General features: G+C 42.4%; 1 protein-coding gene across 2 annotated transcripts in view; it reads right to left on the reverse strand.

Annotated features, from left to right (window-relative positions):
- The window catches only part of MRPL37 (mitochondrial ribosomal protein L37), a 49,572-nt gene extending 36,795 nt beyond the window's left edge, over nt 1-12,777 (reverse strand). Inside the window, exons 1-3 of one of the 2 annotated variants that reach the window (XM_047789003.1) lie at nt 12,362-12,777; nt 7,980-8,163; nt 7,773-7,888 (exon numbers count right to left, since the gene is read on the reverse strand). In XM_047789003.1, the coding sequence (XP_047644959.1) occupies nt 7,773-7,888; nt 7,980-8,163; nt 12,362-12,707 (646 nt within the window). In that variant the 5' untranslated portion in view covers nt 12,708-12,777. The remainder of the gene's footprint in view (nt 1-7,772; nt 7,889-7,979; nt 8,164-12,361) is intronic. The other variant, XM_047789004.1, reaches the window with a different exon arrangement.
- Between the last annotated feature and the right edge of the window lie 40 nt (nt 12,778-12,817).

Consider the following 12,817-nt stretch of genomic DNA (forward strand, 5'->3'; position numbering starts at 1 on the left):
GTGGAAGACAGACCAGGAGAAATTTCTGACACAGAACAGAAAAGAGAAAAAACATTGAAAAGAAATGAAGGTAGTCTCAGAGAACTCTGGAACAACATTAAATGCACCAACATCCATATCATAGGGGTGCCAGAAGGAGAAGGGAGAGAGAAAGGGCCAGAGAAAATATCTGAAGAGATAACAGCTGAAAACTTCCCTAACACAGAAAAGGAATCGCTCACTCAAATCCAGGAAGCACACTGAGTACTATATACCCAAGGATGAACAATATTAATCAAACTGATCAAAATTAAAGACAAAGAGAAAATATTGAAAGCAGCTAGGGAAAAGAAACAAGTAACTTACAAGGGAACTCCCATGAGACTTTCAGCTGATTTTTCCACAGAAACTCTGCAGGCCAGAAGGGAGTGGCACAATACACTTAAAATGATGAAAGGGAAAAATTTTCCAACCAGGATCACTCTATCCAGCAAGGCTCTCATTTAGATGTGATGGAGAAATCAAAAGCTTTACAGATAAGCAAAAGCTAAGAGAACTCAGCCCCACTAAACCAGCTTTACAACAAATACTAAAGGAACTTCTCTAGGTGGAAAAGAAAAGGCCGCAACTAGAAACAAGAATATTATAAATGACAAGGCTCACCAGCAAAGGCATACATATGGTAAAGGCAGGAAATCATCCACATACAAATATGCTACCAAAGCCAGAAATCCTGAGAGAAGAGGGTACAACTACAGGACCTGGAGATGCACTTGCAATTAAGAAACCAGCAACTTTAAATAAACCTTGTATATATATATATATATTCAGACTCCTATAACAAAACTTCACGGTAACTGCAAACCAAAATCTGCAATAGATACACACAGAAATAAGAAAAAGTAAACGAAGCACAACACTAAAGATAGTCATCAGGAGTTCCTTTTGTGGCTCAGTGGAAACGAATCTGACTGGCATCCATGAGGATGCAGGTTCACTCTCTGGCCTCGTTCAGTGGGTTAAGGATCTGGTGTTGCCATGAGCTGTGGTGTAGGCCAGCAGCTACAGCTCCAATTGGACCCTCTAGCCTGGGAACCTCCACATGCTGAAAGTGTGCTCACCTCCCCCGCCCCCCCCCCAAAAAAAAATAAAACAGTCATCAAATCACAAAAGACAAGAACAAGAGAAGGGGAAAAAAAAAGACCAACAAAACCAAATCCGAAACAATTCATATAATGTCAGTAAGAACATACATATCAACAATTACCTTAAATTAAATGGAATAAATTTCCCAACCCAAAGACAGAGGCTGGCTGAATGGGTACAAAAACAAGACCCACATATATGCCATCTTAAAGAGACCCACTTTAGTTCCTGGAAACATACAAATTGAAAGTGAGAGGATGGAAAAAAATACTTTATGTAAATGGTAATCCAAAGAAAGCTGGAGTAGCAATACTCTTATGAGACAAAATAGATCTTAAAGAGATTATCTAAGAGACAAAGAAGGATATTACATAATGATCTACAGATCAATCCAAGAAGAAGATATAACAATTGTAAACATATATGCACCTAACATAGGATCACCTCAATATATAAGGCAAATACTCACAACCTTAAAAGGAAAAATTGACACTAACACAATAAAAACAGGGGACTCTAACACTTCACTTACAGCAATGGACAGATCAACCAGACAGCAAGTTGACAAGGAAACAGGGGCCTTAAATGACACATTAGACCAGATGGACTTAATATTTACAGAACGTTCCATCCAAAAGCAGCAGAATACACATTCTTCTCAAGGGCATGTGGAACATTCTGTAGGATAGATCACATTCTGGGCCACAAATCAAGCCTCAGTAAATTTAAGAAAACTAAAATCATACCAAGCTTCTTTTCTGACCACATTGCTATACAACTGGAAATGAACAAGAAAAAACTGCAAAAAAACACAAACATATGGAGACTAAACAACATGCTACTAAACAACCAATGGATCACTGAAGAAATCAAAGAGGAAATAAAAAAATATCAAGAAGCAAATGACAACAAAGACAACAATTCAAAACTTATGGGTCACAGCAAAAGCAGTTCTAAAAGAGAAAAGTTTATACCAGTACAAGCCTACCTACCTCAGGAAACAAGAAAAACCTAAAATAAACAACCTAACTTTACACCTAAAGCAACTAGAGAAAGATGAATAGACAAAACACAAAGCTAGGAGAAGGAAAGAAATAATAAAGATCCATGTAGAAATAAACAAAACAGAAACAAGGAAAACCATAGAAAAGATGAATAAAACTAAAAGCTGGTTCTTTGAAGAGATCAACAAAATTAGCCAGACTCACCAAAAAAAAAAAAGGACTCAAATCAACAAAATTAGAAATGAAAAAGCAGAAGGGACATCATAGAAATATCAAGGATCATAATAGACTACTACAAGCAACTGTATGCCAATAAAATGGACAACCTAGAAGAAATGGACAAATTCCTAGAAAAGTACAATCTTCCAAGACGAAATACAAAAGATGAATGGACCAATCACAAGTAGTGAAATTGAACTGTGACTAAAAAACTTCCAACATGGGAGTTCCCATTGTGGCTCAGCGGTAACGGACCCAACTAGTATCCATGAGGATGCAGTTTGTTCCCTGGCCTTGCTCAGTGGGTGAAGGTGCCAGCATTGCCATGAGCTGTGGTGTAGGTGGCAGACGCAGCTGGGATCCCTACAGGCCAGCAGGTGAAGCTCCCATTCAACCCCTAGCCTGAGAAGTTCCATATGCCGCAGCTGCAGCACTAAAAAAGAAAAAAAAAAAAATCCAACAAACTAAAGTCCGGGACCAGATGGCTTCACAGGAGACTTCTATCAAAAATTCAAAGAATTAACACTATGCTTCTGATACTATTCCAAAAAACTGCAGAGAAAGGAACACTCCCAAACTCATTCTATGAAGTCACCATCACCCTGATATCAAAACAAAAGATACCACAAAAAAAAAATTACAGGCCAATATCACTGATGAACATAGACACAAAAAATCCTCAACAAACCAAACCAAATCCAGCAATACATTAAAAAGATTGTATTCCATCATCAAGTGGGCCTTATTCCAGGCAAGCAAGGATTTTTCGATATTCGCACATCAATCAGCGTGATGCACCACATTAACAAACTGAAGAACAACAACCATATGATCCTCTCAACAGATGCAGAAAAAGCTTTTGACAAAATCCAACACCATTTCTGGTAAAAACTCTCCAGAAAGTGGGCAGAGAGGGAACCTACCTCAACATTATAAAAGCCATATATAACAAACCCACAGCTAACATCACTATCAATGGTGAAAAGCTCAAGGAACTCCTGCTAAGATCAAGAACAAGACAAGGATGTCCACTCTCACCACTACTATTCAACATTGTTCTGGAAGTCCTAGCCACAGCAATCAGAGAAGAAAAAGAAATAAAAGGAATCCGAATTGGAAAAGAAGTAAAACTATCACTGTTTGCAGATGACATGATACTATACCTAGAAAATTCTAAAGATACTACCAGAAAACTGTTAGAGCTCATCAATGAATCTGGTAAAGTTGCAGGATACAAAATTAATACATAGAAACTGACTGCATTTCTACATACTAACAATGAAAGATCAGAAAGAGAAATTAGGCAAACAATCCCACTTACCATCACAGCAAAAAGAATAAAATACCTAGGAGTAAACTTACCTAAAGGGACAAAAGACCTGTACTCTGATAAGTATAAGATATTGATGAAAAAAATCAAAGATGACACTAATAGATGGAAAGATATACTATGCTCTCGGACTGGAGGATCAATATTGTCAAAATGACTATACTACCCAAGGCAATCTACAGATTCAAGGCAATCCCTATAAAATTACCAATGGCATTCTACACAGAACTAGAACAAAGTATTTTAAAATTTGTTTCGAAGCACAAAAGACCCAGAAGAGCCAAAGACATCCTGAGGAAGAAAAATGTAGCTAGAGGAATTGGGATCCCTGGCTCCAGACTATACAACAAAGCTACAGTCATCAAAACAATATGGTGCTGGCACAAAAACAGAAATACAGATCAGTAGAAAAGGATAGAAAGCCCAGAATTAAACCCGTACACCTACTGTCAACTAATCTGACAAGAAGGCAAGAATATACAATGGAGAAAAGACAGTCCCTTCAATAAGTGGTGCTGGGAAAACTGGACAGCTACATGGAAAAGAATGAAATTACAACACTCCCTAACACTATACACAAAAATAAATTCAAAATAGATTAGAAACCTAAATATATGACCAGATACTGTAAAACTCTTAGAGGAAAACAGGCCGGAACACACTGACGCAAAACACAGCTATATCTTCTGAGTTCCACCTCCTAGAGAAATGACAATAAAAAATAAAAATAAACAAATGGGACCTAATTAAACTTAAGAAAATTTTTGCACAGCAAAGGAAACCCTGAACGATTAAGACAACCCACAAAATGGGAGAAAATATTTGCAAATGAAGCAACTGACAAAGGATTAATCTCCAAAATACATAAACAACTCCTGCAGCTGAATACCAAAAAAAACAAACAACCCCATCAAAAAAACGGGCAAGAGTTCCCTTCGTGGCTCAGTGGTTAATGAATCCGACTAGGAACCATGAGGTTGTGGGTTTGATCCCTGGCCTCGCTTAGTAAGTTAAGGATCCATTGGTGTAGGTCGCAGGCACGGCTCAGATCTGGTGTTGCTATGCCCTGGCATAGGCCAGCAGCAACAGCTCTGATCAGATCCCTAGCCTGGGAACCACCATATGCTGCAAGTGGAAAAGACAAAAAAAAAAAAAAAAAAAGCAGAAGATTTAAAAAGACAATTCTCCAAAGAAGACATATTGATGGCCAAAAAAACACATGAAAAAATGGTCATTACTAATTATTAGAGAAATGCAAATCAAAACTACTATGAGGTACCCCCTTACACCAGCCAGAATGGCCACCATCAAAAAGTCTACAAACAATAAATGCTGGAGAGGGTGTGGAGAAAAGAGAACCCTATTGCACTGTTTGTGGGAATGCAGACTGGTGCAATCTCTATGGAAATAGTATGGAGATTCCACAAAAAACTAAAAATAGAATTACCAGCAATCCTACACCTGGGATTCTATCCAGAGAAAACCATGACTTGAAAAGACACTCCAATGTTCATTGCAGCACTCTTCACAATAGCCAAGACATGGAAACAACCTAAATGTCCATCGACAGAGGAGTGGATCCAGAAAATGTGGTACATATACACAATGGAATATTACTCAGCCATTAAAAAGAACGAAATACCAGCATTTTTTGCAACATAGGTGGACCTAGAAACTATCATGCTAAATGAAGTCAGCTGTACAATGAGGCACCAACATCCAATGCTTTCACAGACATGTGGAATCTGAAGAAAGGACCGACTGAACTTCTTTGCAGAACAGATGCTGACTCACAGACACTGAAAAACTTATGGTCTCCGGAGGAGACAGTTTGGGGGGTGGGGGGATGTGCCTGGGCTGTGGGATGGAAATCCTGTGAAATCAGATTGTTATGATCATTATACAACTACAGATGTGATAAATTCATTTGAGTAATAAAAAATTTAAAAAAAAAAAAGAAAAAAAAAGACACTCCAATGTTCACTGCAGCACTATACACAATAGCCAAGACAGGGAAACAACCTAAATGTCCATCAACGAAGGAGTGGATCTAGAAGATGTGGAACATATAAACAATGGAATTTTTGGCAGGGGGGCTTCACCTGTAGCATATGGAGGTTCCCAGCTAGGGGTTGAATCAGAGCTACAACTGCCCATCTACATCACAGCCACAGCAATGCAGGATCCAAGCTCACATCTGCAACTTACACCAGAGGTCACGGAAATGCCAGATCCTTAACCCACTGAGCAAGGCCAGGGATCAAACCCGAAATCTCGTGGTTCCCAGTCAGATTCATTTCCAGTGTGCCACGACAGGAACTCACAATGGAGTGTTACTCAGCCATGAAAAAGGAAGAAAACAACAGCATTGCAGCAACATGGATGAACCTAGAAATTATCACACTAAGTGAAGTTAGACAGCAAGACACAAAAGTCATATGCTAGCACTTACATGTGGAAATCTGAAAAAAAAAAAAAAAAAAAAAAGGATACAGTGTGGAGTTCCCATCATGGCTCAGTGGTTAACAAATCCGACTAGGAACCATGAGGTTGCAGGTTCGATCCTGGGCCCTGCTCAGTGGATTAAGGATCCGGCATTGCTGTGAGCTGTGGTGTAGGTTGCAGACAAGGCTTGGATCCCGCGTTGCTGTGGCTCTGGTGTAGGCTGGCAGCTACAGCTCTGATTAGACCCCTGGCCTAGTAACCTCCATATGCCACGGGAGCAGCCCTAGAAAAAGCAAAAAAAAAAAAAAAAAAAAGGATACAGTGAACTTATTTGCAGAACAGAAACTGACTCAAATACTTTGAAAAACTTAAGCTTACCACAAGAGACAGATAGGTGGGGGTGGGGGATGGCTGGGGTTTCAGACAGAAATGTTCTAAAATTCAGTTGCAGCGATGGTTGTACACTATAAATATAATAAAATTGAGTTTAAAAAATAAAACACCAGAGATTGGTATTGTTTCACCCCTTCCTTCAGTCAGCACCTATTCTGTGGCATGAACTGTTAGACCCTGTGGGTAAAAATGAGTAAGACAGTCCCTGTCATGAGAGGTACACAGTTTAGTGGGGCAGACAGAAAAGCTATTAAGACAACTGCAATGTAATATGTGATAGGATGAAAATAGGCTTATGGACACAAGGAGCACAGAGATAACCTGTGGATTCACATGGAAAGGGGCTTAAGCTGGGTGCACACAAACAGAATTTAGTGAAATGAGAAAAATAGAAAAAAGCATTCCAGACAGACTGTACAGCACATGCAATGGCACACAAAGCTTGATGCCAAAAATCTGCAATTGGCCATGTGTGAATTTGGGAATGGGGGTAGGGGCAGTAAAGCAGAAGCTAAGTCTAGAAAGACCAGGTGGTGGCCATATCACAGAGATCTTGGATATTAAGATAAATGGTTAAGTTATTGGCAGACAGTAAAGGATTTGAAACAGGGAAGAGACGTAACTTGGACTTTAAAGAGATCACTCTAGCAGCTATGTGGAAAACTGACTCGGAAAAGGAGAAAAGCATGAATTAGATACGAAGGCTCTTGAAACAGAATGTAATTTTGTGACTGCAGATTGTGTTTTACTACTTCCTGTCTTCAGTATTTAGGCTCTTGGAAGCACTCAATAGACATGGTTTCAATTAAGTCTTGGAAAGGAGTGATTAAAAACAAAAAAGGGGGAGTTCCCATTGTGGCTTAGTGGTAAAAAACCTGACTAGTATCCATGCGGATGCAGGTTCGATCCCTGGCCTCACTGAGTAGGTTAAAGATCCGGTGTTGCCGTGAGCTGCAATGTAGATCACAGACACGGCTCAGATCTAGCATTGTTGTGGCTCTGGTGTAGGCTGGCAGCTGCAGCTCCGATTCGACCCCTAGCCTGGGAACTTCTATATGCTGTGGGTGTGGCCCTAAAAAGCCAAAAAAAAAAAAAAAACAATGGTGGGTTATGGCTAATGATACTGAGGATGTGTCTGAGACACAAAACTGAAGGATGGGAGTGAGAACACGGGGAAGAAACATAAGCCAGCGGTGGGGCAAAGAGTAGAAACATAATGAACAGACCAAGGCTTTCTTGTATACAAGCGGACCAACCTCGATTCCAGGTGGCAGATAATGTGTTGTTTTGGGCACAGATCCGCCTGGTCAGAGAAGGATGCTTGAGAATCTGGGATTTACACAGCTGAATCAGACTGTCCACAATGACTGGGCTTGAAGAAAAGAGACATTTGGAGATGTAAAGCCACAGGCTGATTCCAACATCTATCCACTAGAAACCTTATTGACTTGAGGGAACCTTACCAGTAGGTCTCTCTCTTGGGGATGTCTTCAGTAGAGTGCCAGAGGCGAGCATGAGAAATGGCATTCAGAACGCGTTCATCCTGGTTCTCTATGTGGTTCCGTGGATCGTCAGCAAGGCGAAGCACTTTCTCAGGAAGGCCTTCTATTAACTGGGTCTTGGTTAGCCAGAGGGCCTGCTTTACACCTTTTCACACAAAAAAGGAAAAACCAAAAAAAGAAGACAATTCAGGAAGAGATGCTTAAGCCTGCCAGGTAGCATTTGGGGGAAAGGCAGCCTCAAAAGAGAGATGGGATTTGTTGTGACATCTGAGGGGGTCAGAACTAAAAACAAAGATTAGACGCTAGGAGAGCCAGATTTCAATTCAGATGCAGGAATGAGCACCTCCTTAAAGAGAGGCAACAGTTGGAGTTCCCTGGTGGCCTAATGGGTTAAGTATCTGGCATTGTCACTGCTGTGCCTCAGTTTGCTCCTGTGGTGTGGGGTTCCACCCCTGGCCTGGGATGCTTGTCACAGGTGTGGTCAAAACAAACAAACAAACAAACAAAGACAGTTCACAGTTGATTAAGGTAGTGTGTACTTTCCACTGGAGGAACTCAAACAGCCACTAAGATGGCTAAGATCAGGAGTTCTCGTTGTGGCTCAGCAGTTAAGAATCCAACTAGTATCCATGAGGATGCAGGTTCAATCTCTGGCCTCACTCAGTGGGTTAAGGATCTGACAAGCTACGGCACTGGCCACAGATGCGGCTTGAATCTCATATGGCTTTCGGGTAGGCCAGCAGCTGCAGCTCTGATTCAACCCCTAGCCTGGGAACTTCCATGTTCCACAGACTCGAAAAAGATGGCTAAGATCAGGAGGCTCCATCTTGCAGGCGAAGCATGTTCCTCGCCTGCAGGATTCAGTCAGACCCTAGATTACAGGACTAGATCAATGGATGACAACCTTTCAAAACCTACATCAATTCTACTAACCCACACCCCATCCCTGACAGGAAAAGCTCACAGCTGCCAAATACACCTCATTCATTAGGTGCAGGCCCTGGATTAAATAAATGCATGCTGCTTTATCAAGGGCAAGCAGCTTTTGGAAATAATGGAAATAACTTTTGGATCATGAATAACTTGAAACTTTTGGATCATGAATAACTTAAGAAGTCTTGAGTCTGGGAGCACTTAGGTAATTTTTCACATCTCATTTAACTCTGCAATTCTATAATGAGCTATTTTACAAGCAGATTTTTATATGAAGAAGCCCTATGAAATGTTCTGCTGTATTTGTCCCAAGAATCATACTGAGCATGTTATTCACCTTATTACATAGGATCCTCCCTGAGACCTTCTGAACTCCCTGGCCTCAGTACAGGAAGGTTGGGCTTTCCCTGGGTAGAGTACTCTTTTGTCTTCCAGACATGGTGAATTACAGAACTCAAAATGTTTTTTCCTCTATGCTAGAGGTCAGCAAACTTTTCTTAACATTTACTTAAACAGTAATTATTTTCAGCTTCTGGGCGATAGAGACTCTGTTACAACTAACCTGCCACTGTAGCATGAAAGCAATCACAGGTAATAAGTAAACAAGTGAGCATCCCCCCCCCACTTGCACTCGAAAAAAACTATTTATAGAAACAGGCAGCTGGCCTGGTCCTTGGACCCCATCTCTGTATCATTTGCTAACTGTCAGCAAGCTGAGAGCCAACTTTGGGGGTCCCTATATAAGTACAGTCTCACAGAATTGATTTTTTTGTATTCACCTCACGGTTTTGTTTTTCCTTTGTGTGGCTTCCTCCACCTGTCTATTTTTAATTTAATCTGTGCTGTAAAATGTCTTTAAGATGCCCAAAATACTTTTCAGAAAAAGGAGTATAAGTTAAAATAGATTTGATTCAGATTGCTTAGTCTTTAAAAACTAATTTAAACCCCCTACTCTCAACAGGATGAGCTGTGCTGCCAAGCAAAATTCCCTCGCTTCACTTTTTGCATATCCTATTTCCCTATAGGGGGAACAGGCACAAACAAAGGGACCTGGGTTCTGCAGAGTCCACATACCAGTCCTCTGCCCTCAAAGTCAACACTGCGTTCTCCTTAACGGTTGTGCTCATTGGTGAACGGAGTTCTGGTGATTGCTCTGGTTGGCAGGCTACTCATCTCAGTTGGAAAAACACTCAGCTCAGGGACATTATCTTCGTTTGAAAAACTATGTCTGTGGGAGTTCCCATTGTGGCCCAGTGGGTTAAGGACCCAGTATTGTCTCTGAGAGGATGCAGTTTAGACCTCTGCCCTCACTCAGTGGGTTGAGGATCCTGAATTGCTGCAAGGTGCAGCAAAGGGCACAGATGTGGCTTGGAGCCAGTGTTGCTGTAGCACAAGCCTCAGCTGCAGCTTCAACTCCACCCTTAGCCCAGGAACTTCAATATGCTGCAGGTGAGTTCATAAAAAACAAAAAATAACTTCAAAATGACATCTAGGATTAAAGGAAACCTAGGACACTTTGAGGGAAACACCTTCAGACAATTTCTTTTGCGGTAACAAGTGAAAGACAATGAGACTTTCATTTTAAGGCTCATAAAGACACCAGAAACACAAATATTTAGGAATGTGACTCCTGGATTCTGTGATTCATCAAAAAGAACTCTGGACTTGGGGTCAGGTAAATTGAGTTTTAGTCCCAATGCTGCCACTGTTTCTTAAAACTTGAGAAGTGGATAAAATATTAAGGTTTTATATATGAATAACATGTAACAGAGCTGCCATTTACTCAACATTACCATCTACCCTGTGCCAGGAGCTTTACCTACAAGTTGGATGGGATTTTATAGAATGGAGGATGAAACCCAAGAGAGACTAAGGGATTTGTTTCGAGGCCCAAACCTCTTAAGTGATGGGGCTAGGAGGAGAGCCCGAGTGTCTACATTAAAGCCCATGATCTCTCCATTATCCCAATCTGCTTCTCTAGCCCTGTGTTTTGCAAAGTTTTACTACAGACTTTACTGAAGCTCTCTGCATATGGTAAAAGCATAGGGTATGTTTTCAGCCTGAACAAGTTAATTTAACTCCTAAAATGCAACTATGGCAATTCATCTACCTGGTAATGTTACCAGGGTCACTCAAGGATGCCAACTCTTGTGAGGTCCCTGTCAGCACTCTGTATGGACAGTCAAAGGGTTTAAAGGCTGCAAGCCCAGCTTTCAGGAAAGGGTTTGGGCAGCTTTAAGAGGCTGGCTGGTTGACTCAAGTTTTTTTCAAACCTAGGATTTATTCGCTGGCTTAGTCCCCAAATTCTGACAGGTCTCTTTCTTTCTTAATTACACATTGGAAAATTCTGCTCCCACTTACCTGGACCATTTTGTGTTTTCAGGCCAAGCCCTAACCCCATCCTGATTTAGGGACTAAGGAAGAATAAGGAGAAAAATCAGTAAAGGGTCTCTCAATAAACAAGCCCCCCCCCCCATACAATGAAACAATTTCTGCTACTGCCCTAGACATACAGATAGTTTTGGCTCAAGTTATTTCGAGCTGTTCTTATTCCTAGTAGGAATAAGGGAGAAGGGAACTAGACAGCTTTTAGGTCTGGATCCTTTCCTTGAAAAACATCTCAGCTCTGACCTTTGACAAGAGACACTGACCTGGTGTAGCCCTGGCTTCACTAGTAACCTACAGCACAGCTGTGAGCAAGTCACATCCCCTCTGTCACAATTACCAATCCTATGAAAAAAGGAGATAGGCCTGCAGATTAAGCACTCTTTCTGTCGTCTCTTTGCACTATAATTCCCCTCTAGTTCTTTTTCGGGTCACACCTGTGGCATATGGAAGTCACCAGGCTAGGGGTGTAATCAGAGCTGCAGCAATGCCACAGCAAAGCGGGATCTGAGCCACATTTGCGACCTACATCAGATTCTTAACCCACTGAGCGACGCCAGAGATCGAACCTGCATCCTCACAGATACTCATCGGGTTCCTAACCTACTGAGCCACAAGGGGAGCTCCCTCCCATCTAGTTCTTAAACATAGTTACATCTGGAGGGTGTCAAGAGCTCGGCCAATGTGCTCCACCTAGTCAAAAACAACTCATGCCACAGGAAATGGAGGCTTAGGAAGCTTCAGCCACTTGACCAAAATCACAGAGAGGGAGAGGCAAGGCTAAGCCTAGAAACCAGTTCTTTTCACTTGGCCACTAAAATTCTTAATACTCTCTCACACATGCTGCTCTTTTCGTCCCACTTAACCTTGACAACCTCAGGAGATGGGAATCAATGTCGGGCGCCTTTCACAGACGAAGAACCTGAGGCCCACAGAGTTTCAATGTCCTGCCCAAGGCCACAGAAAATTGGGGTCTGTGCTGAGTGGAGGAACAAGGCTCCTTCCCGCCCGTGCTGGGGCCTCACCCTCGAGGAGACGGCAACGCTGGTGAAAGACGTAGCACGCCTGGTCCTTGTACAGCGGGTGCTCGTGAAGCGGGGGCAAGCGGCGGAACTTTGGGTGCGTCCAGCCGGGGTCCCAGGGAGGGAAGACTGGCCGCGCCAGCCCGGGCATGAAGTGCATTTTCCCCGCGTAGGTGATGGGCTCCAGTCCTGGGATCTCGTACACTCTGTCCAGGGGAGGAGGCTCGGGTTTCCGCGTGGAGCGCACACCCCACTCGTACGCCCCGCGTCTCGGGGCCCCGCAGCCCCCAAGGCCGAGCCGGCCGGAGCGAGCCAGCGCCCGCCTTGCGGGTCCAGACGCCAACGCCATACCCAGCGGATCTCCTCAAAGCCTCCACCTGGACGCCACCATCTTCCCGAGCGCAAGGCCTTCTGGGAACGAAATGGGCTGAACGCCAGGGCTCCTTTTATGAGTGGCAG

The sequence above is a fragment of the Phacochoerus africanus genome, chromosome 8 (assembly GCF_016906955.1).
Source record: "Phacochoerus africanus isolate WHEZ1 chromosome 8, ROS_Pafr_v1, whole genome shotgun sequence".
Taxonomy (NCBI): Eukaryota; Metazoa; Chordata; class Mammalia; order Artiodactyla; family Suidae; genus Phacochoerus; species Phacochoerus africanus.